Consider the following 23,348-nt stretch of genomic DNA (forward strand, 5'->3'; position numbering starts at 1 on the left):
GGTTTCTGTGAGAATTTGTACCTTAGATCATACTTTTGATGATAAGTGAAGTTTAAGTCCACAAGAAGATTTGAGAATATACATTTTCATGGGTAGCATCAAATAAAGTTGGATGCCAACTAGGTAAGCACTATCCATGAACTCAGTCAGTCAATAAACTTTATTCGACGAAATACCATAAAAGTATAACAATTCAGATGAGAATACAGTCAATATATATATAGAAAAACAATTCATCCAATACTAATAGCACAGACAAAATATTTCAAATCCAGTCATATCGCATACCAAATCCCGTGATATCTAGATGACTAACATAGACATGTAAATATTAATCACGGCACTAATTCATACATTACCCTCACTTCTATAACAGTGTGTGTAAAATTAAATACTGCACATCTTATTGTGTCTCAAGACACTGAAAATATCTCATACCTTGTTTATAACTTCTAATAGTGGATGCTCGCAGAATTGGGAGTAAAAATCATTTCTGTAAGGAACTATATAAAAAGCAAAATGATTTAAGATGCGTTGTCACACGAACATTTTGGCATGCTTGATATGTGAAGGCTTCCAAAAAGTGCAGAGTGCTAAGGCGAAAGCAAGGGAAAAAAATGTATATTGTGAATTACTTAAAGTAGCAAAGTAGGGTTCTATAGAAGGTGAAGTTCTGAGGGAGCTATACGAGGCTAAGCTCAGCATCTATTGAGATTGTTTTGCCCTTTCCTTTAAACAATGGCTTAAGAACAAACTTCTACTCCTTAATTTGCTATTTTTATAAATCAACTCAGGATTAGAGAAATATTTTAGCACACCAAGCTCTGACATAGACTGTTGATAAAAGTAAGCCAAGTGATTTTTTGTGAATTATTCAGCTCTAAGCAATCTTTTAATTCTGATCTTGAAATGTCGCCTATGAATATATCTTATGGTATCTGATGCATCATTTACCCCTAACTCAGTGTGACAAAGGTGGGTAGCAGAAGCCGTGGTTACTGAAAGAAGTCTATGTAAAAAACCATTTTCTGCTATTTGTAGAGCACCAGAAATAGTGCGCCCCCCATATACCCGCCCCGTATAGAGCTACTGGAATGCATTTACTACTATACAACTGTAGCATCCTCCTTGGGGTCCGTGTTTGAGCTTGTTAGTAAAGCAAACAAGCATTTACAATGCAACGGTCTCGCCTTTGCAAAAGTTAGAGCTATTGGCATTGTAAACCACAACATTTTTATATATGTTTTGTTTTTGAAAACAGATAAATAAATGGCATTGTCATTTACAATGCCAATAGCTTAATCTCACGCAAATCCGAAACCTATTGCATTTGCAATGCAATAGGTTGCGTATTTACGCGAGTTTGAGCTATTGACATTGCAAATAACTCGTTTTATTTATGTTTCAAAAACACACACAGCCACACACACACAGTTAGACCGGCAAATGGTATAAAATTGCAAAATATTCTTTGGAGTTCCCACTGCTTGCAATGGCCAAAAGGGTCAGTATTTCAAGACTGTACCTCCATTGGGCAAAGTAGTTCCCCCAATTTGACATGGTCTTCAAATGAGTGTACTCTCGTACGTAGGATGAATTGGAGAGGACACTGAAATGCAGGCATGCGTGCTCCTACAAAAAAGGCTCATGTGATGTGGGAATGCATATACGTGAATTTATACATGTAAACCATATGCATTTATCGACATGCACAATATATAGCAGTTGATGCCTTTACATGTTCATATATATCTGTGAATGTATATTTTCTCAACAGATAAACTATGTTTGACTAAAAACTATAAAGAGCAGAGGTTGTGAGGGCGTAAAGAGCTACAGCTTGGGCCAGCCTTGCGGTTTCCCCCGCACCGAACCATCCCCTCGCACTGCCCTGGTCTGCACTGCATCCCAAAAGGTCGTCCTGACCGATTACCTATTTATTTTTGTTTCCACTCACAAGCCTTCTTAGGGGAAGGGGGCCTATGTTCCTCGGGAAAGGCAGGGCTAGAGGGATTCTGGCACCCTTCACCGAGACTTTCCAAATACGTGCAACGAAAAGCTGACATGTCAGTCAGGTAACAGCCAGCCTCTGTTAAATAAAAGGAACCCTGTTTTTCATCTTCCGGTGACAATTCTAGCCAGCCCTTCCAACATAAAGAAACACGCTGGAAGTTCAGGGTTCAAGGGCAAAAAAATGGGTAACCAAAATTGCATGTGCAGAAATAAACAGATGACATGAACCCTTTTTTTGTCAGTTCGCCAAGCCAGGACTGAGCCTGCGGTCCGGAGTGGCATGGAGATCAGAGGAAGAGGACCGTGCAAACACGGACCGGCGAGGGGGGCAAAAAGAGGCTAGGGCGGCTGCAGTGCACACCTGGTAACAGATGTGCCAAGGTGAAGCGGTTCTGGGGCGCTTCCGTGTTGTTTGAAACACAATGCCCAAGAACAGGATGCGGAGACATCCAAACCAATTAAATAAGTGCTCCGAAGTGACCTATGTGACGTGGGGCGCCTTCCTAAAAAAAAAACGACCGGGAGGCAAGCAGTGCGGGAGAATCGTACGAATGTGGAATAAGTCCCGCAGTGTACTAAAAGGTCTCTTCTGGAGAAAGCATGGGATTTAAAAATACTTTTCCCCGCGTTTCTGCTACTTTTAGCAAGTTTGGGGCAGGGTGTACGCTTCGTAGCGCTCCTGTGCGCTCCGGACGGGAGAAAGGGACGGCCCCTACCAATGCTCACGCATCTAGCGTGAAAAATGGACGGCCCTACCAATGCTCACGCATCTAGCGTGAGCAACCGTACGTGGCGTACAGCTTCGCAATGAGGATCGAAGCGTACGGGTCTTTTCAAAGGGGGGGGGGGGGGGTGGGGGGGGAAGCGGAAGCGTACAGTTCACCAGGCAATATGAAGCGCAGTTTATAATCCGGCAGAGTACAGTGGGAGCGCACAATTCTTTTTAAAGGCAGTCCAGATGGGCAGAATGGTGCGCACAGGTTACGGGCGAGCTGCCAAGCGTACAGTCAGTTTTCCTGAAGGGCACAGTCTTTTCGATGCGCACCGTACCGGCAAGATGCCACGCACAGTACGGGGCGCAAAGTGTGAGCCCGACAACCAACAGACACGAAGAACAGTACACAGAGACGACAGGACATGGAAATCGTGCAACCCACCCCTGCAAAAGACACGTCCAAAATGGCCAAAACATGCCGAGAAAAAAAAAAGAAAAAAAACATCCGCCCACCGCCGCAATGACGTTCTTAAAGGGGCAGAGAGAGAAAAAAAATCGCTGGAACGCCCACGAATCTGCTGCCACAATTACGGACAGATCTCCCTTCCAATGGCTAGCCTCCATTTATGGAGCTAGCCAATGGAAGAGAGAGGCGGGACAAAGCCCCATACTGTTCTAACATAAGATTTCGCCTGCGCGAGCAGTTCTACGCCAGGCGAAACCTAAAAACGCCTCGGTTTCTATTGCAAACTGCTATGATCTGGTATTTATCAAATGCCCCTACTGCAACAAAGTGTCAAAGATAATTCCCAAGTAACTGAATCTAGTGACCTTACTGACCTCTGCCCCCCAATAATATATGCCTTAAATTTCGCATTTCACGGTCCACTCGACATAATAAAAGATTTGCTAAAATGTACTTTTAAATCAAGATTACTCATAAAAGTTGTAAAAGTATCTAATAGGTCATTTGCCTTTCTGGCTAAAAGTACTGTGTCTCCGGCATACAGCAAGGTTAGTAGTGGACATTTCACAGCCTGGGGCACTTTGGCAACATATTAAACAAGAAAGAATTCCAGACCATTATTGTACAATAAAAACAAGAATGGGACTAGGATACAGCCTTGGCGTACACCACTTTTGAAGCTCAGTGGGGAAGTACATTTTCCATTTGGGCCATATCTAATTCCGACTTTAGTATCTGTATGTAATTTCTTCAATAGGATAATAAGGGTCTCTTCCACTCCCATGGTTTCTAATGTAACCCACAGTTTGGAGCGATTTACGTTGTCAAAGGCATAAGAGAGGTACTTAAAGCCACAGGGAACCTCACCTGGCCTTAACAAACTTGCCTATTATTAAGGAGAGATTAAGAGACTGTTCAACGGTACCAATACCCGGGCAAAAGCCGTATTAGACCTCTGATAAAACAGAGTGTCTGTTGGCCCAATTCTTAAGTCTTATAAGTAAAAATTGTCTCAGGATCTTAGAGGTTGAATCAAGGAGGACGATAGGTCGATAACAATAAGGGATACTTCTATCCCCTTTTTATTTTTAAAAATGGGGACTATGACTGTTTCCCTCCATTATGCAATTGAGGCGTCTTGAATTACTGCATCCAGGACAATAGTGTTAATTGGAGCTCAAAGGGTGATGTTAGACTTAAAAATATCCACTGGCAGACCATCGGGCCGGGCACTTTCCCTGAATATGATATCTTAATTTCAACAGGCTACTTCATCAACCTCAATAGAACTACTAAGGTTAAGGCGCTACTTAACCTTAGTAGTTAAGGAGCGCCAAAGAGTTTACATTTAGTGTATCAACCTTTTCAACTAGATTACCCTTTCGTGCTACCAGAGTTAAAAACCTCAGCAAAATGTGGCGACCATCTTTCAGCTGCAATGTAATTCTCGATTTTGGAGGTGCAGCTATTGGACAGATACGGGTGATTTATTATATCTCAGAATCTCTCTATGTTTCTACAGGAAAGTGCCCCTTTTTGACATGGCCACCCCACCTTTTGCCTGGTATTTGACGCAATTTTAACTGGAAGTGCACTAGGTCGCTGCTTACCGGGTCCCCAGTGCCAGATCTCTTTTCCAAAACTATACTCCAATTGTCAATACCTTTGGCACTCCCTGTAAGTCCTAGTAAGTGGTACCCCTGCTACCTAGGTAAAGGAGGCCAAAGAAGGTCCTTAAGGGCTGCAGCAAAAATTGTGCCATCCTAAAGGACAACTCACCAAACACCTACAGACTGACACAACAGGCTGCGTGTCTTGGTGCAGACACAAGTGAAAACATGACAAGGCACACAGCCCTGTGTGCTATGCCCAAGGACACTGAATGAAGAATAGGTAAGTCACCCCTACTGTAGGCCTTAAAGCCCTATGGCACGGTGCGCTATACTGCATGTGAGGGCGTAACTGCATAAGCAGATATGCCACTGTGCTGGCCAGCCCTATTGCTTCTAGTACAAGTGAACAAGGAAGCGATTTTGAGTACATGTGATGGACACTGGTTAAAACCAGTTCCCCAGCTAAACAATGGCTTCACTGAAGATAGGCATGTTTGGTATCAAACATCTCATATTAATGAACCCACATTGGTGTCGGTGTTGGATTTATTATTACATACACCGAGAGGGCACTTTAGAGGTGCCCCCTGAACACCAACCTGCCTCTGATGTGTTGACTGACTGGTTTTCCCAGCCTGCACCAGAGACAGGTTTCTGACCCAAAGGGTGAGGGCCTTTGCTCTCAGGAGGTCAGAAACAAATCCAGCTTGAGAACAGGGTGTTCACACCCCCTCCCACAGGATGACCTGCTGATTAGCTTTCCCAGGCAGGAGAGCTTCAAAGTAGCCACCGCCTTTGAACTGCAAATCTGGCTCCTGGACATATGGGAAAATTAGCTAGTCAGGTAGGCGTGCCCACTCTCAGGCTATTACCACCCCATATGTGGCCTAACCTGAACACAGCTTTCAGAGTGAGCCATCTTTGTGATGGCAAAGTTAGGAACTCTAGAACAGGGTTATGCCCACTTCCCACTGGAAGTGGTTATAAAGGGGGCATGGTGAACGCAGGGATAGGTAGTCTACACTCCCCTAACGCCCCTAAGTTCAGTATATAGGGGAGCTCCTAACACCAGGAGAGCAAATCCTGCTGACCTGAAAGAATACGGATGTGAAGAGTCACAAAGAGCAAGAACAGAAGACCCAGCAATTGACTTGGTGCCAACCCTGCCGGCCTACCTGCTGACTTCGACAATTTTACCCAAAGTCGACTGGGCCTACAGCTGCTGTGTCTCCTAAGCCTGGGAGACCTTTCAAGCCCTTCACCCAGGAACCAAGAACTCCCATGAATAGCGGAACTGCTTCTCTGCATCCTACGGGCACCCAAAGAAACCTGAGAGAACTCCAAGACTGCGAAAACCTGACACTTAAGGACACCACTGCACCCGTCCCTCCAAGCCAGAACTGAAGTGGGCCAACGGTGGCAGCATGGTCAACCAGCCCTTCAGAGATGGTGCCCACTATGGTTTCAACCTTCATGAACTCACCGACGTCGCCTTCAGCCTCTGTTTGCAGGCTCCCTATACTGCGTAAGAAAAGCTCGACGCCTAAGGAAACTTCTGCCCCCGTCGCCCTGGCCCGTGGAAAAGAGGATTAAAGGTGCACCTACATCCCGAAGCATCTTAAGGCTGGAGCATCCGTGCCGTCGTCTGACTGGCCTCCCACTCCAAGCCTGGAGCCTCCTTACGTGAAGACCGATTCTCACTGACTAACATTGGACACCTGACTCTGCTTTGCACTCGTCCACTCGGCCGCCCTAGTGCATGTCTTGCTGGTGCTGCCTCGGACCTTGTCAAGCCCTGACCTTCAGTTTAGGAGATTGGTCCTGCAAGTTGTTGTACTGTACCTGAATGTTGTACTTGTTCTTCCTTCCACAGGATAACATTGCAGCTTCTGAAAAATGCAAGGTCAACTTTTTAAATGCAAAAATATTTTTAGTGAAAAATGTACTTACTTGATTGTATTGATTCTGGTGCCATATATGTATATAAAGATATGTGTTATTTTTATAAATTGGTGTGGATCTCCTTATTGAGTTGTGTGCCTCATTTCTTGACTATTGTGTGTATTTACAGATGTCTAACACTCCTCGCTGATTCGCCTAAGGCTCGACCGCACTACTCCCTAGAAGAGCACCTTGGGATTGCTAGAGCAAGCCCTGTCAACTCATAAACAAGCCCCTGGACTCTTTGCACAATATTTCTCATTTTGATATATCGCATAAAGAGCCAGCTTTCCACAGTCTCTTTTTAATGATGCTGCTTTGAGATCCTGTAATGCCGCCTTTCCAATCTCGTCTTTACAGGTCTCTAACACTGTTTTATACGCTAGGTATGCTTGTCGGACTCTGATGATGTCACACAGTGTCTGTTTAAGTAACTCTAAAAGAAGTCTATGAGCAGCAGAACATGCTGAAATAAACCATCTCTGTAACGGTATATCCTTTTTGCAAGATTTGTCGTATGAACGCATCTTCACTACTGATAGCAGCACAGTAACAACTTACAACCAGCATCGACTAAGAACCCATGGAAAAAACAAAAAATCATGTAATTAATGCACCAGAAAATACGCCTCTCTAGGTATTGCTTCCTCTGCTAGTCACAAAACTGCCCCTTGATTTACTTATGGGCACACGACCTCCACTTTGTTACCCAGGTCACAGTGTTCTTATATTTTCATATCTACTGTTTTTTTTATCCTTATGAAAAAGACTCCACCTAAACCACCTGGATCAGGCAGTTCTAAAATGTTCATGACATCTAAATCGGTTATTAACATGACACTTTTCTTATTACTTACATACTGTAACAAATTCTTAAAGCACAATTTAGAACTGTAGTCGGGGATTATTTTTGACCTAGTGCCCTTAAGAGAATACAGCATTTTCTACATGGTGGCTCGAGGAATAGGGGAATTTAACATCTAGGTCAGAACCAGAATATAGCATGATATTTCAAAGCCTACTTGTACACAAGTGGTGCTTTGTGTGAATACTGCTTGAACAAACAAAAAAAAGATGCAGTAAACCAAGGAAAACCCTAAATATATACTTCAGCTCGGACTTGGACTGCTTTTTACATTCCCCAATGAAGCCTCATACTCAAATAGGGATACCACCAGACAATATGAATTGGTTCTGAAAGCTGAGACAGAACACCATCACAGTGTCTGGTGTACTCGGTAGACCTACAGCATTAAAAGCCACACCTTCTACATGAATATGCGCACTTCCAAATTCAGTGCATTAGATCCAGCACACTTTTACTAGTGGCTCAATATTGCAAAATGAGTTTCATATAGCACACCTTCCATTAAAAGTCATAATTGTCTGGCCAACATTTGACCAAATAGAAGATTTTTTTCACATTTGGCACGAGAGAATTTGCTCTTAGGGGACATGTAACAGACATGCCACGCATCAGCAAGAGCAGGCCTGCCACACTGACCTACGATGTGGCCTAGCATAATATTTATGTAGAAAAACAGACAACCCATACAGCCTGAAATCTTCTTTAAAAGATCTCTCTCCAAAGACTGGTGTTGCAGATCATACTGACTGTGGCAAATGAAAATTGTAGCTCCCCCTTCACCTGTCAGTAAATCAGACTGTAAACCATAGCCATACTCAACCCATGGCAGAAGGGAATGAGTTCTTGCTCTGAGCTTGTAGCAATGGAGAACTACAGTTGCAGAGTGTGTCTATCAGGACTTCCTGGAGGTACTTATTGTGAATAGGCAGAGTCAGAGGGCCCAAGTGGACTTATAGACAGGCCAGATCATAATATGGGATAGATGATACAGTGTGCAAAGACAAGAGTGTTCTAGCTTTGACTGGACTTTAAGAGTGTGGTTGGCAGGCCTCACCTCAACGAGATGCTAGTCACTCTAGGGCTAAGATATTTAAGTGACACAATACACCAACATTTATGTCCAAGAACAATGCACACAAAAGGAAATGCCATCAGGCATTCATAGAAGCCATATTCTCATGAATAGATTATGGTATGCCTTGTAATGAGAGACTATTGGTGCATCAAGGAAGAGCAATTTGTAATTTTACTGTTGAATTTCTACCCTGGGTTCTTACACAATGTTGTCTTTGGAGGAGGAGTTTTTCTGTTAGTGGGCTGATGTTTAGAGTGAAGAAAAGTTAAAAGCACAATTACCGCCTCCAATCCTGACATAGAATCAGGCTGAATAGAAACACAACAACCACAACACAGCAACAGCTACATATGTATTTATTTGTATTTAGTCCAGTAAATAGGCCAGTAGATCTGCTAACAATTATTTGAGACAGTTTCTTTTATGGCTTATGACTGCATCGATTGTGGGGGCTCAGTTTGTAGACAAACAAGTTTACCTTTGTTTACAGCCTTTTTTACTTGTTTCATTTTCATGGTGTAGGCGTTCATCTTAAATAGAGAGAAAAGACAGATTTAAATACGCATGTACTGCGAGTCACAATAGCAATGTTAAAATTTGCAAATCATTAAACTTATTCCTAACTGTGTAAGGGTTCTCATTCAAGAAAAATAAGCTTGGTCTCAGTATTGTAAAAGTAATTAAAATAAAATAAGAATACCCCAATACATTCCCTGTTAACAACTTCCTATGACAAAAAACAGAATAGTCTTAATACATATTTGTAATGGAAGTACTGCAAATCATTTACATGCATATGTGAACCTAATATTTTGAAAGCTAAACATTCATTAAAATTTCCAGAGGAAAAAAACGTACTAAGGTTTCTGTCAAGAAATCTCTGGAACCCTCTGAAATGGTGCGATTCAGGTCAATGTCAACAACCATTCGCTTCCCACACCAGTATGGTAAAGGTGGTAAAACATGACGTCCACTGCGAGTAATGGTGGTAGTTAAAGTAGGCTTTGTCCGTAGGGATCGTTCAACTGGATGAACAAAAAAACATGATGTTAGCAAAGAAAATGAAAATATTTGTTTTTTTGAAATGACAGTTTAGTCTTGATTTCACAATGAAAGTAGACCTTTCACACTAGAAACATTTTCCTTGCAGGTTTTTGTCTCCCTCACAAAGTACAATAATCCCGAAGCATCAATCGCATTAGGAAATAAGAAAAAATCACTTATTTGTAACTTAAGTTTTCTAGCGTTGGTGGTATCTTTCTTAGATTCACACATCTGAATATTCTCCATTGGGAGGCTGGGAACCTTCGGTGGACAATGCAATGTAGTAGTGTTCTATAAAGCGTTTCAGTACTACTAAAAAGAGCCAGTCAGGTATAGCATCTCAGCTTCCTTTTATGACCCAAAGTCTGGCCAATTAGGTGGATGCTAGTGAGCTCTACACCCCTCACAGAGGATATAACTATCAGATGTTTGAAACCTGTTAAAAGAACACAAAAGGTGAAGCCTCTAGAAAGTGGAGAAGGCCACGTTGCAAGTGATGTGAAACTATGAAAAGTAAGAAAGCTGGAGAACTGTAGTTGGAGGTAAATAACTTTTTGTTCTCCTGCACTGGATCTTTCACAGATTTTGGTACTTGAATATAAACCAACAAAGCAGTATACATAATAAAGCGGTAAGCAGGAAAGAGGCGCACCTTAATTAAACAAGTTACGAAGTACCGCCTGTCCCATGGATGATTTGACTCTGGATTGATGGTCAAGCAATGATACTTAAGAAGCAGTGCATGGTCCTCCATGATGCTACTTTGCACACGTCTTCTATGTTCCAGAAAATTGAGCTGTTGTGCTCCCCATTCCCCTGGTTAAGAGAACTTTTAAACATCAACAGGTAAACATCATCCCATCTGTCAATAAAACTCAGCAGTACACAAGACAATTCAACAAGAAACCCAGTGCTGAGGAAGGAGCTACGCGGGCATCCAAGATGGTCGCGTGAGCAGAGAGCTCCCGAGACCCGCGCCGCCCTTATTGATCTATCCTTCTGAAATCCTTGTTACTTTGATGGGCTTTTGAAGTGCTACTCTTGCTGATGCTGCTGCACTTTTGGGGACCGAGATCGGACTTCGGGAACCATATCTACGTCGTCCTAAGTTTCCTGGCCTAGCTCCGGACGAGACCGGGGACTCTGCTGCTTTGGATGGCCGAGCAGTAATTCAACAACAATGGTCGCCTGGCATCTGCTCAACCGGTGGTGTGTCACTTTCACTTTCGGTTTCTCTTCCATCCTTGAACTGACTGCCTAGGACCTAATCTGCATTCCTGGCCTTGGTGGTCTACCCAGCAGTACGTCTTTATCACAGCCCCGGGTCAGTGGACTGTGATTTTTGTGAGACTGCGAACTTTGGAGTCCGGAGGGTCGCTGCCATTTTATCGCACCCGGGAAGACCCAACGGGGTGCTGATTTTCACATGGCAATGAAACCCGAGCTGGAGAAGCGCAGAAAAGTCACCACTCGTGGGGGATCGGTCCAGACTAACGTGATAGATCGCTATACACAGCCAAGAGGATCCCCCAGCGCTGCCAGCCGCAGTATTGAGGACCCGAGGACGGACATGACGGCCACATCGGAGGTGGCCCTTCAAGACCTACTGGCCGCCATTACAGGACTCAAGACAGATATGGGTCAGCAATACGAGGCCATCGTGTCCAAGATAAACACGGTGGCGGTTGATGTTACCCTTATTCGAGCCGACTTGGCTAAAACTAATGAGAGGGTCAAGGCATTGGACCTTAAAGCTACCAGCCTGGTGACTGACATGGCGGAAGCGCAGTCGGAGATCGGGAATCTGCGGTCATCGCATGATCTGCTGACCAGACGTATGGAGGAGTACGATAACAGGGCCCGACGGAACAACATCCGCCTGGTCGGGGTACCGGAGGACAGTGGTGCTGCCTCGATCGATTTACTGGTCGAGGAATTAATTGTTGCCAAACTTGCTCCCGCAGGCCTTAGTAAGTTCTTTGCGGTCGAGCGTGCGTACCGCTTCCCGGGTGGACAGGTCAAGCCGGGGGCTCCCCCGAGGCCTATTATCGCTAGGCTGTTTCACTTTCGGGACAGGGACGCCATTCTTCAGGCCTCTCGCAAGCACGGCCCGCTGAAGTTTGAGAACAGCTCCATTTCTATCTACCCTGATTTTACTCCTCAAGTGCAGCTGCAACGATCCGGATTCCTGGGAGTGAAACGTCGCCTGAGAGACTTGGGACTTAAATATGCGATGCTGTTTCCCGCTCGCCTACGCATCGAGTACAGGGAACGTGCTTTCTTCTTCGATCAACCGGACAGTGTCAGTGACTGGCTGGACTCATTGCCAAAGGATGACGCCGACAGCGGAGGCCCCGGAGGAGTGGACGGAGGCGCAACGGCGCAGGAGTGACTTTGGGTCCTGAGGTCCAATTTTGGGTTGTAACTTTTTGCAGAGTATTTTATATGCTTTCACCTTTAGGCCCAGGGGTGGGGCGGGTTGGGGAAGTCTCTCCTTTCCTCCTCAGGGGTTCTTTGTGTAGATTTCGGAAAGGGCGACAGGCACACTGCAGTTTGGGGTGGCTTATAAGTCAGCAGGGGTGCAGGGTGGGGGGTGTTGTAACGGGTTCTTGGTTGTGTTTTGTGTTCTATGTTTTTCTTTTAAATGGTACTGAATCGCTTGCATGTATCCTTACTCTGAGGCTCCGGGAGGGGGTGGTTTGGGAGTCTTACTGGAATGGGGGGGGGGGGTGACATGAGAATGCTATCTTGAAACGTTAATGGTTTGGGAGATAGGATCAAACGTGGTATTGTGCTGCAATTTATCAGACGTCATTCCCCTGATGTTGTTTTACTCCAGGAAACCCACTTGATAAGCAATGCTTGTAAAGCTCTTGACCGCCGAGGTGATCGGCTTGTGGCTCACGCTGGCTTTACTTCCGGATCCTGAGGGGTTGGTATAATGGTGAAATCCTCCTGGGCCCTTGAAATAGATGATGTCACCCTTGATGATCGGGGTCGATATGCTGCTGTCTCGGGGAGATGGGGGGGGGAAGCTGATTGTAATTGTTGCTGTTTATGTTCCCCCGAGACTGCAGGCTACCACTTATGCTGACCTTGGTAGGACTCTTCTAGGGCTTCCAGATGGTCTCCTGATCATAGGTGGGGATTTCAATTCGGTAATGTCGGGCGAGTGTGACCGGCTGCCCCCTAGGGTTCTGCCATTGTCCCAGATGTGGCTGACTGACTTGACTGAAACCTTCGGGTTGGCGGATGTTGAACCCCTCGCAAACTCAGTACACTTTTCACCCGGGTGCCCATGGCAGCCTCTCAAGGATTGATTATTTTTTGATGCTAACTGCTAACTCCTCCTTGGTGCGTGAAATCCGGCATCTCCCTAGGGGTATCTCTGACCATTCCCCCTTGTTACTCGAGGTTTCGGTGGGAGGCTTTTCCGGAAGAAGAGTCCCTCCTGTTCCCCCCTGGCATTTTAGGAATCCTCAGCTTCGCTCGAACTTGGTTAAGGCGATCGATTGTTATTTTGACGAGAATGTGGGTTTGGTCGCTATCCCTACAACCCTTTGGGAGGCCTTTAAGACCGTTATACGGGGTTCAGCGCTGTCCCTTATTGCAGCTGATAGGAAGGTTAGGAGGGAGGCTGTATCGGCCCTTGAGGCTGAAATAACTACGCTCGAAAGTGGGTTGGGTGGAGATGATACGCCTGCACTTTTACACTCCTTGGAACTGAAGCAGGCACATTATAAAGCCCTGGTGACTGATGCTGCTAAGGTGATGCGTATGAATCAGCTAGGCCGTCTTTACGATGTGGGTGACAAGGCTAGTAAACTCCTGGCGTGGCTGGACAAAGCTGATAGACTGAATCGTGTAGTGCCCGTTATCACCCGTGAGAACGGTGACTGTGTGACTGATCCGGGGGAGATCGTTGAATGTTTTGTGGATCATTTCCGAACGGTGTACAGATCAGTGAGTGACCGTGATGAGGCTAACTCCTGTCTACTTTTGCGCGACATTGCACTACCTTGTGTCTCGGAGGAGGATAGATTTGCTCTGGAGGCTCCTATCACAGTGGACGAAATCGCTCTTGCCATTAGGTCCTTGCGATCGGGCAAAGCGATGGGGCCCAATGGTTTGCCTATCGAGCTCTATAAACTCCGACCGGACAAAATGGCTGCCCATTTGCGCACTATGTTTCTTGATGCATTCGAGGCGGGCGTCCTTCCATCCGAACAGCGCTTGGCTACCATAGTGGTCATCTACAAGGATGGCAAGCCTCGTGACCGATGCACCTCTTATCGCCCCATCTCGTTGCTCAACGCCGAGCCTAAAATTCTGGCCAAAGTCCTGGCTAATCGTCGATTGTCTGTGATCTGCGACTTGATCCATCCGGATCAGTCCGGTTTCATTCCCCATCGAAACACAGCCCTTAATCTCCGTAGACTCCATAGCGTTCTCGCGAGAGCTGCGGCTCTCACTGAGCCTGCAGTAGTTTCCTCCCTGGATGCTACAATGGCCTTCGATACCATTGAATGGCCATATTTGTGGGCGGCCCTTTCCAAGTTTGGTTTTGGTCCTAGCTTCATTGCATGGGTGAGACTCCTATATGTACAACCGCTAGCCCAAGTCGTGGTGAACGGCAGAGGCTCCGATTCATTTCCATTGGGACGTGGCACCCGCCAGGGTTGCCCGCTCTCCCCACTCCTCTTCGCATTGGCATTGGAACCCCTTGCAGCGTGGCTTCGCTGGGAGCCTTCGATTAAAGGGATCCGGTGGACACCGGACCTGGAGGATCGCGTCTCGCTCTACGCTGACGATATCCTTCTCTATTTCACCTCACCTCAGAAGTCTCTTAACGTGCTCTTCGATGTTCTCACCTCCTTTGGTAAGAACTCTGGGCTTGTTATTAATTGGACCAAGTCGTGTGTCTATGTTATAGCGGGGGTGTTGCCTCCGCTACCTCGTAGGTTCCCGATCCAGGTGGCAGAGGGGGGCTTTAAATATTTGGGAATTTTCATTTCCATGGACTCCTCAGTGCGATACGATCGCAATCTTTACGCTCCTCTTCGTCGCCTTAAGCAAGATGTACGAAGGTGGCGTGATTTGCCCTTGTCTCCATTGGGACGAGCGGCACTTTTTAAAATGATGTCCCTCCCCCGGTTTTTATATGCCTTACAGAACTTTTTCGATCCTGTTCCCGCTCGCTATTTCCGTGAGGTTGAAGGCCTTCAGAGGCAGTTGATTTGGGACGGTGAGGTAAATCGAATTTTATATGACCAGGTATGTCCCCTATCGTGTACCCCTACGTCCCATGTACATGCATGACCTCCGTGCATTTTCCCTCCATGGCCGAAAATGAAGACGCAAATGCATTTGCGTCCAACGTTAACATGTTATCTACCAAGTTCTCCAAGAAAGCAACATTAATCTGGTTTCTAAACCTATGTTGCCAACGTCTTTACATGGTGCACTTTTAACGCGAAGCCATGTTTTTCCTGGCTCCTCCGAGCTAGGCCCTGAATTGAGGCTCCGAAGTCTCTTCTGTTTCTGAAAGCTGCTGTTCTGGTATGCATCCCTGACCTCTGCCTTACTTCCTGCCCAGCGAAGCGGTGCCCGGCTCGGCCTGGCCTGCCTGCCTGCCAAGACCGTATTTTGCCTACAAGTTATCTGCTCAGCCTCCTCGAAAACACATTCCAGTCTAGTGAAATAGGTAAACATATTCCCGGCTGCAGAGTAAAGGGCCCTGCCTTCCTGTCTTCATGCAAGTAATTTACAGCACCCGTTACCATGGTAGGCCCATGGCCCCCGCGCATTGTACCAAGACACGTATGCACTCCCTAGCATTCAGTAATGTATGGCCCCTGCTCGAGAGACCTTTCACTCCAGACACTACATCCTCCAAACATGAGATATCAGATAGGTTATAGGTATAGGTCGTTCTGACATCCCAGACATCGAGACTCTTTTACTAGAACTAAAGTCAAAGCCCCCAGCTCTCCCCAGTTACACGTCATGCCAGCTGCACGCGTATCCAGGTCATAAGTTTCTGCTGACCCTGCAAACTTTCTCTATACATCCACCCACTTATGACGTTTCTTGTGACGTTTCTCTGACAAGTTAAGTGCACACCCACGTGTACGCCTTCTTTCACGCCTCCTGCTACGCACATGTGTTCCTATCTCTTACTTTTCACTTGTCACGCCTACTGTATTCAATGCAATTATACTGTTTTACTATATATATTGTGTGATGTTAATAAACTATGAGATTGTCCCTTCCTGAACCTTAGTGGTGATGGAACCCGATGTCCCCTGCCTCGAGGTATCCCATTAAAGCCCTATGACTCAGATACCACGGACTCTGCCTCTCATTTGATCGAGCTATCCCTCTTGTTTATTTAATGCACGAAAAATGGTCCGGTAAATTTTATTTACCACATAATCTGGCGCCCGAACAGGGACTCCCCCTTCCCCACTCGCCGGCGATGTTACGCAGGCCTTGACCCCTTCTACAGCCGCGACGGACACTGCGCGCATCCGCAGGATTTCCTGCTATCTCCCTCGGGCCCACGGAGGAGACGGAGACTGCGGTCCGACATCCAGACGAGGCGGTGAGGAATGCGGAGGATCCCGACCAGAGCCCCAAGTCGAGAGAGCAAGGTCCGAGGTATGCAGAGGCCCACCTGTTCCGAAGCGCATGCGTAGGAAGTCGCAGTCTGACGCGGTCCAGTCCAGTCCAGTTTCCGAGGCCTTCAGTTTCTGCTTCCCGGTGAGTACCGTTGCTGGGAACGCATCTAGACGGGTTCATTAATTTGGTGCCCGGTCAAGACAGGTCTGGGTACACAGACCTGGTCCGGACGTTTTCACTTAGGTGAGCGCGGTATGACGTGTCTCTTAATGGGACCGGTATTGTCTGTACTGTTTTAGCAGTGCATCTAGTAATCTAGTACTCCAGTATTCCAGTATCGTTTCTCGAGATTTTGTGTTTTCTATGTTCCAGGTAATATCAGTCTGAAATGTTTTAAATGTGTTTAATGTCGTGGTATGAATGATTGTTTGCTATTCATTACTGTGTTCATTGTGTTCGCGTTCAAGTCAATTCAAAAATGCCGCTGTTCTCAAAGTTACGTCAGATAGGAACTAGAAAAGGGATACTCGAAGAAGCAGTTCCCGTCCCGCCTAGGGACACTCCCGGACATTTTATGTACCATAAACATGGCTTAGATGCCATACTGTACCTAGATTTGTGGGTGGACTATACTAAGGATCTGGAAGAAAAGTATAGATGGCCTGTATCAGGGACATGGGATGCTGATTGCATCATGAGAGTAGAAGAAGCACTATGGAAAAAGAAAGCCAGACAATCCCAGAAAGATGCCATAGAATTATGGCGTAAAGAAGCGCATAGGAGAACAGAGAAAGAAATCAGAAAAGCGGAAAAGAGTAGAGAAGAATCTGAAAAAGCCAAAGAAAGAGAGTTACTAGAAGAAGGAGAACGAGTCAGATTAGAACAATTAGACCGTCAACGAAATGCACTCATCACAGGCATGTATCCTGTTCTTGCCGAGGGCCTGCCCAGGGCGACCCCGGAAGTATCCTGTAATTTACCGCCACCATTGGTCCCGACTAAATTCCGTCACAAACAGACCGCAGCGGATATTTTCCTTTCTTCCTATTTAGATGATGTAGCTCCAGCATATACCAATGTACGCGTACCACCCGCTAATAATGTACAGCAGCCTATTCAGCCTGTTCAGAACGTACATCAGCCTGTTCAAGATACGTTACCACTTCCACAAAGCTCGACTTCTCCACCCATTGTCACTTCCCATCCTGTCACTACTACTGCTACTGTTCCTCCTGCTATCCCTCCTACCAATCCGTTTGCTACACTGACAACCCAGAGTCTGCCTACATTACCTGCACCTACTTTTCATGCTATGACACCCGTAGTATCAACACATCTAGTTGATGGATACGCTTCCGCTTCAGGAGGCGCCGTAGGAGGTCAGCCTGTCACCCCGCCTCAAGTAAAACGATTGACACTCAGAGAAATAGCATTACAGCGTACGCCCAAAGCAGCGACTTTCCAATCCCTCAGACAGTACATTACAGATTGTAGATATGATTCAGTACCTGGCGAAGAAGACATGATGTTATATTCGTTACGTCTACGACGTGTTACGAACTATTTGAGTCTTTTACCAGAAATGACTAATCATCTAGACAATATATATCATTTTATTAGAACAGGGGAGAGAGCAGACTGCATTCGAGAGGCCATGGCACATCAAAAGGTTGAGACACAAAGTATGATCTTACGGTTCCTGATTAATTGTTTGATAAGAGAACGAGATCGGCCAAGTACAAGCAAAGAGGAGATGGACGTACTGATAAATTGGAGTAACAATATAGCTGATGGTAAACATGATAAACAAAATAGCATTGAAGCCTTGTACAGAAAGATCCGTAAAGAAATAATGACAATACGTGGAAGAGAAAAGGCGGCTAGAGAAGCTAGAGAAGACAAGAATGAAACCTCAGAGGAGGAAGATATAGACAATACTGTAGAAGACGCAGATAGAATAGCGTACGTAGGTAGAGCAAGACTCCCTAAATCGTATTCTTTTGACAGACCTTTTGACAGACCCATTCGTCTAGAAAGCAAGAAATGTTTCCTTTCTCCCATACCAGAACAATGTTCTCTTGAACATGTATTCCAAGACACCGATAAAATACTGAAAGAGAGAATAGGTTACAGTGAACTTAGTACTATGCGTGATCAGGAACTAGCACGATCAGCAGTCCAATGGGCTGGAAATGATGATATATATAAAGATGATTCAGTAGCGCAGACGTTTTTGAGTCTTACCCCAGACGAACAGCGTTTGGCGGGTATGTACATGATCCAGCATCTCATTACACTATATAAAAGTCAGCATTCTGATCCAGGTCCCCTATATAACGTACTGGAAGAATTACTCCTAAAGAGATGGAGAGGCCTAGGTACCGATTTAATTAATATCATTCTAGAACACCGTCACAAATACAGAACTTTCCTAACTCCACATTTTGTTTCTGTCCCACCCCCAGTAAGGAAACCATTTTACATAGACAGACAGAATCCCTTGCGAGAAGTACATCCCGTCCTGAATACGGGAGGTGAGCTCCAACGAGTATTCGTATACACCCCCCTGACCAAAATGGAATTATTGGAAATGAAGAAATTAGTGCCCTGTCATGATAAAGACCCAGCTGGGTTCCACCGTGAATTAAAAGACATGTTACTCATGGGAGATTACACGTATCCCGATATCCTTAAAATGTTAAAGGTATTGTTGCCGGCTGGTATTTACGAAAAACTTAAAGAGAAGGAATGGGAGGTGGGAGATAAAAAGATTGATTGGACAGTATTAGAAAACGAAGAAAACACACGAGTCCCAGGTGTTGGTCTTGGAGAACTTGCTAAAGCATTACCAGGATTATTAGTACAAGTCTTGCCTAGATTAATGACAATTAAAAAGGAAGACTGGGATGCGATCTCAGCCTGCAAACAGAAACAAGATGAAGACACTAGTGATTTTTATTCCTGATTTGAGAAATGTTTCATTATTAATAGTGGCCTGAAAACAAGTAGCGAATCATATCCACATCTGTTCGTGACTAAATTAGTCGAGAATTCCTTACCACAAGTTAAAAACAGAGTATTGAAAGTCGAAAGTACATGGCAAGCAAATACCCCTTCCCAAATGTTACAGTACCACCAAAACCGAATTAGAGAGGAACACGACCATGAACAGAGACGTATGAAAGATACGAAAATGAAAGTGCTAGTTGCCCAGTCCGTCCCAGCAGACAGCCAGAAGAGGGGTACGACACAGACTAGTCCTTCTGCAGCTCCTGTTAAAGGGAATTGCAACTACTGTAAACAGCCAGGTCACTACATCAATGAATGTCTGGTTCTGAAACACAATATTGCTACAGGAAGGACGAAAGAAAGACCGCGTCCTCCTAGACAAGAACACGTTTCACAGCATATTCCACAGAATACGCAACATCCCCAGAATACACAGCAAACAGTAGCTGTACCGCAACCCCAACCCATTGCTGCCACGCAACATGTCACACAGCAAATGTACCAGTATGCACAGTCAGATTACCCCGATTATCAACAGTATACATGAAACAGCCTAGAGAGGGAGGTTGGCTTGCCTCTTATCGAGGTTCCTGTAGATCAAGATGGTCCCTATGTACATAGTCAGGTATTAGGGAAAGACAGAACATTTTTGATTGATACAGGGGCGAGCAGAACTACCATTAGTCATGACGAGGTTCCAGGGGCACCTCTCAGGCTCACAGAATGTTTCCCTGGGTTTTTCAGGAAAGCCTATTGTTAACGAAGTGTCAAAGCCAGTTTCCCTAGAAGTTGGTCCATTATCCCGTACTACAGACTTGTTACTTACGAAAGCATGTCCAGAAAATCTACTTGGTATTAAAACATTGAAAGCACTGGGAGCAGTGATATGTTGTTGTCCGGAAGGAGTGAGATTGTTTTTGCGTGACTTCAAAGGTCATTATGTGTTGAGAGATTTTGATCCGAGATTGCAGAATGTACCACAGCATTTATGGGCGCAAGGTCCAACTGATGTAGGTTGTATGCACATTACACCCTATCGTGTCACTCTCAAACAAGGTGTTATTCTGCCCCGAATCCGACAATACAAATTGCCGCCTGAGGCTGTAGCAGCCTTACTGAAAATTATTGACGAGCTCATTGCTCAAGGAGTAGTTGTAGAAACTGACTCCAAAGTATGTAATTCTCCAATCATTCCGATTCTTAAACAAACTGACCCGAATGCACCTCCAGTCTACAGACTGGTGATCGACCTTCGAGAACTCAATAAATGCATCATTCCACAGTACCCAGTAGTACCAGACATCTCTTCACTATTGACTGTCATTGATTCTGAAGCTGCGTTTTTCACGTAATAGATCTGAAAAACGCCTTCTTTAGTGTCCCCATACATCCGGAAAGCCAGTACCTTTTTGGATTCTGTTTAAATGGCCGAAGCTTCAAATTTGCACGTGCACCTCAAGGGTTCACGGAAAGTCCTAGTATTTACAGTCAAGCCCTGAAACGACAACTAGACAATATTCACATGCCTACTGACACTGCTCTGCTGCAATATGTGGATGACTTGTTGATTACCGCACGGACCGAACGTGAGTGCGAACGCGCTTCACTGACAGTCTTGTATTTTCTGGCCGAAAAGGGGCATAAAGTATCCCATTCGAAGCTCCAATTCTGTGCCCAGCAAGTGGTATACCTAGGTCACTTGCTGTCCAAGAGGGGGAGACAGCTAACACCAGACCGCATCCAGTTAATTGCACATCTGCCACAGCCCAAGACACAAAAGGAAGTACGGGCCTTCATTGGCCTTACCTCTTACTGTAGACAATGGATCCCTCAGTATGCATATCTTGCCAAGCCACTCATACAGTTGACAACACAGGAGGCAGCGACTTCGACTGTCCTCCCTTGGACTCAGGAACATACACAAGCTTTTGACGAATTGAAGAAAGCCCTATGTCAAGCACCTGTTTTAGCGACCCCATGTTACAGCAAACCTTTTACACTTTTTGTCACAGAACGTGATGGCACAGCATTATCTGTCCTCACACAAGATCAAGCAGGAAAACACAAGCCTTGTGCTTATTTTTCTAGTTCATTGGATCCAGTAGCCCAGGCCTTGCCTGCGTGCTTAAAATCAGTTGCAGCGACAGCTCTAGCTATCAGACAAAGCGACTCGATAGTGTTAGGACATCCCCTGACAGTACAAGTTCCACACTCCGTGGAAGTTCTTCTAAACCGAACCCAGAGTCAGCACTTGACCATAGCACGACTGACAGGTTACGAACTGACACTGTTCCAGCCACACGTAGAAATCAGACGTTGCAACATACTCAACCCTGCTACACTGTTACCCTCAAGTACAACTGATCCGACACCACATGACTGTGTAGAAGTCATTAATACCGTGACAAAGCCCAGACAAGACTTGACAGACATTGCATTGTCCGACCCAGACCTGACACTTTACGTGGATGGTTCGTGTATGAGAACAAACACAGGAGAGTTAGTGGCCGCATATGCAGTGACCACTGAAACTGACGTCATAGAAACCCATTGTGTTGACACATTGTCTGCTCAAGCAGCAGAGCTCATTGCTCTGACTCAAGCCTGTATACTAGCCAAGAACAAGAAAGTTAACATATACACAGACTCACAGTATGCATTTGGAGTCGTTCACGACTTCGGTGTTCTCTGGCAAGAAAGAGGTTTTTTAACTTCTCACGGTGCCATGATACAACACGGTCCCCTCATTCAAGCTCTGTTAGAAGCAATACATTTGCCTACAGCCATTGCCATTATGAAGTGCAAAGCACATACTAAAATTACTGACACTATTTCCCAGGGTAACGACCTGGCAGATCGAACAGCTAAACTCACAGCTCAGACCCAAAGTGACATACCGACTGACACGACAAAGACTGAAGTAAATTCACTGACACATTGCATGACAGTTAAGGATCCTACACAAGACGTAATAGACATACAGACACATGCCACTCCAGATGAAATCAAGAAATGGACTGGACTAGGAGGGATCCAGACAGATCAGGGATGGTTGACGAAGGGAAGAGCCACATGGTTCCTCCCCGACTCCATGGTTCAAGTTATCATTAACACAGCACATAGTCCAGCACACTTAGGAGAGAAAGCCATGTTAGACAGCATTCAGAATCTTTGGTTCAACAAGCATTTACGTGCAGCAGCGAAACAGAAAGTACGTACCTGTATGATCTGTTGTCAGTTCAATCCAGGCAAAGGCATTCCCGTGGAACAAGGTGGATTTCATCCTCCTGACCACCCTTTTGAAGTCCTCCAGATGGATTATATCCAGATGGACAGATGTAGAGGATTCAAGTATGTCCTCGTAGTTGTATGTGCCCTTTCCCGATGGACAGAAGCATATCCAGTCCCAGATTACACCGCCGCGACCACTGCCAAGCAGTTGGTTCGTGAATTTTTCCCACGATACGGTTTGCCTCGTGTCGTGTACTCTGATAATGGTCAGGCATTCTCGTCCGAGCTTATGAAACAGGTATCACTCCTGTTAGGTTACCAGTGGAAATTCCACTGTGTACGACACCCCGAAGCAGCAGGTCTCGTCGAGCGACATAATCAAACTCTGAAAACACGCTTAGCAAAAGTCTGTGCAGAAAAAGGTGTAGATTGGATAGTAGCCCTGCCGGTTGCCCTCTTTTACATGCGAATGGTAGCCCATTCTAGAACTGGTTTGTCACCTTATGAAATTATTTTCGGTCGTCCCCCAAATATGTGGGGCACGCCTATGCCAAGAAAGATCACTGATGTTGAAAGTACTATGCTGACAGATTACTTGGCTTCCTTGATGTCTGCACTACAATCTTGTCGTTCACAGGTCGCGGCTGCCTTCCCGGACAACACCCAAGTAAAACCGCATGAAATAGTTCCCGGGAATCTGGTCTACGTGCGCAACTTCGATCGCTCAAGCCCTCTGGAGCCCAGGTGGAAGC

The 23,348-nt window shown here is 45.5% G+C and overlaps 1 protein-coding gene across 4 annotated transcripts in view; it reads right to left on the minus strand.

Moving 5' to 3' along the window:
* Positions 1–23,348, minus strand: part of MIS18BP1 (MIS18 binding protein 1) — a 679,433-nt gene that overhangs the window by 428,325 nt on the left and 227,760 nt on the right. For 2 of the 4 annotated variants that reach the window (XM_086937268.1, XM_086937267.1), the window contains exons 9-10: positions 9,550–9,716; positions 9,170–9,221 (exon numbers count right to left, since the gene is read on the minus strand). The exons of the other annotated variants lie outside the window; for them this stretch is intronic. In XM_086937268.1, the coding sequence (XP_086793394.1) occupies positions 9,170–9,221; positions 9,550–9,716 (219 nt within the window). The remainder of the gene's footprint in view (positions 1–9,169; positions 9,222–9,549; positions 9,717–23,348) is intronic. 4 annotated transcript variants of the gene reach the window in all.

The sequence above is a fragment of the Lissotriton vulgaris genome, chromosome 9 (genome assembly GCF_964263255.1).
Source record: "Lissotriton vulgaris chromosome 9, aLisVul1.2, whole genome shotgun sequence".
In the NCBI taxonomy this organism is placed as follows: Eukaryota; Metazoa; Chordata; class Amphibia; order Caudata; family Salamandridae; genus Lissotriton; species Lissotriton vulgaris.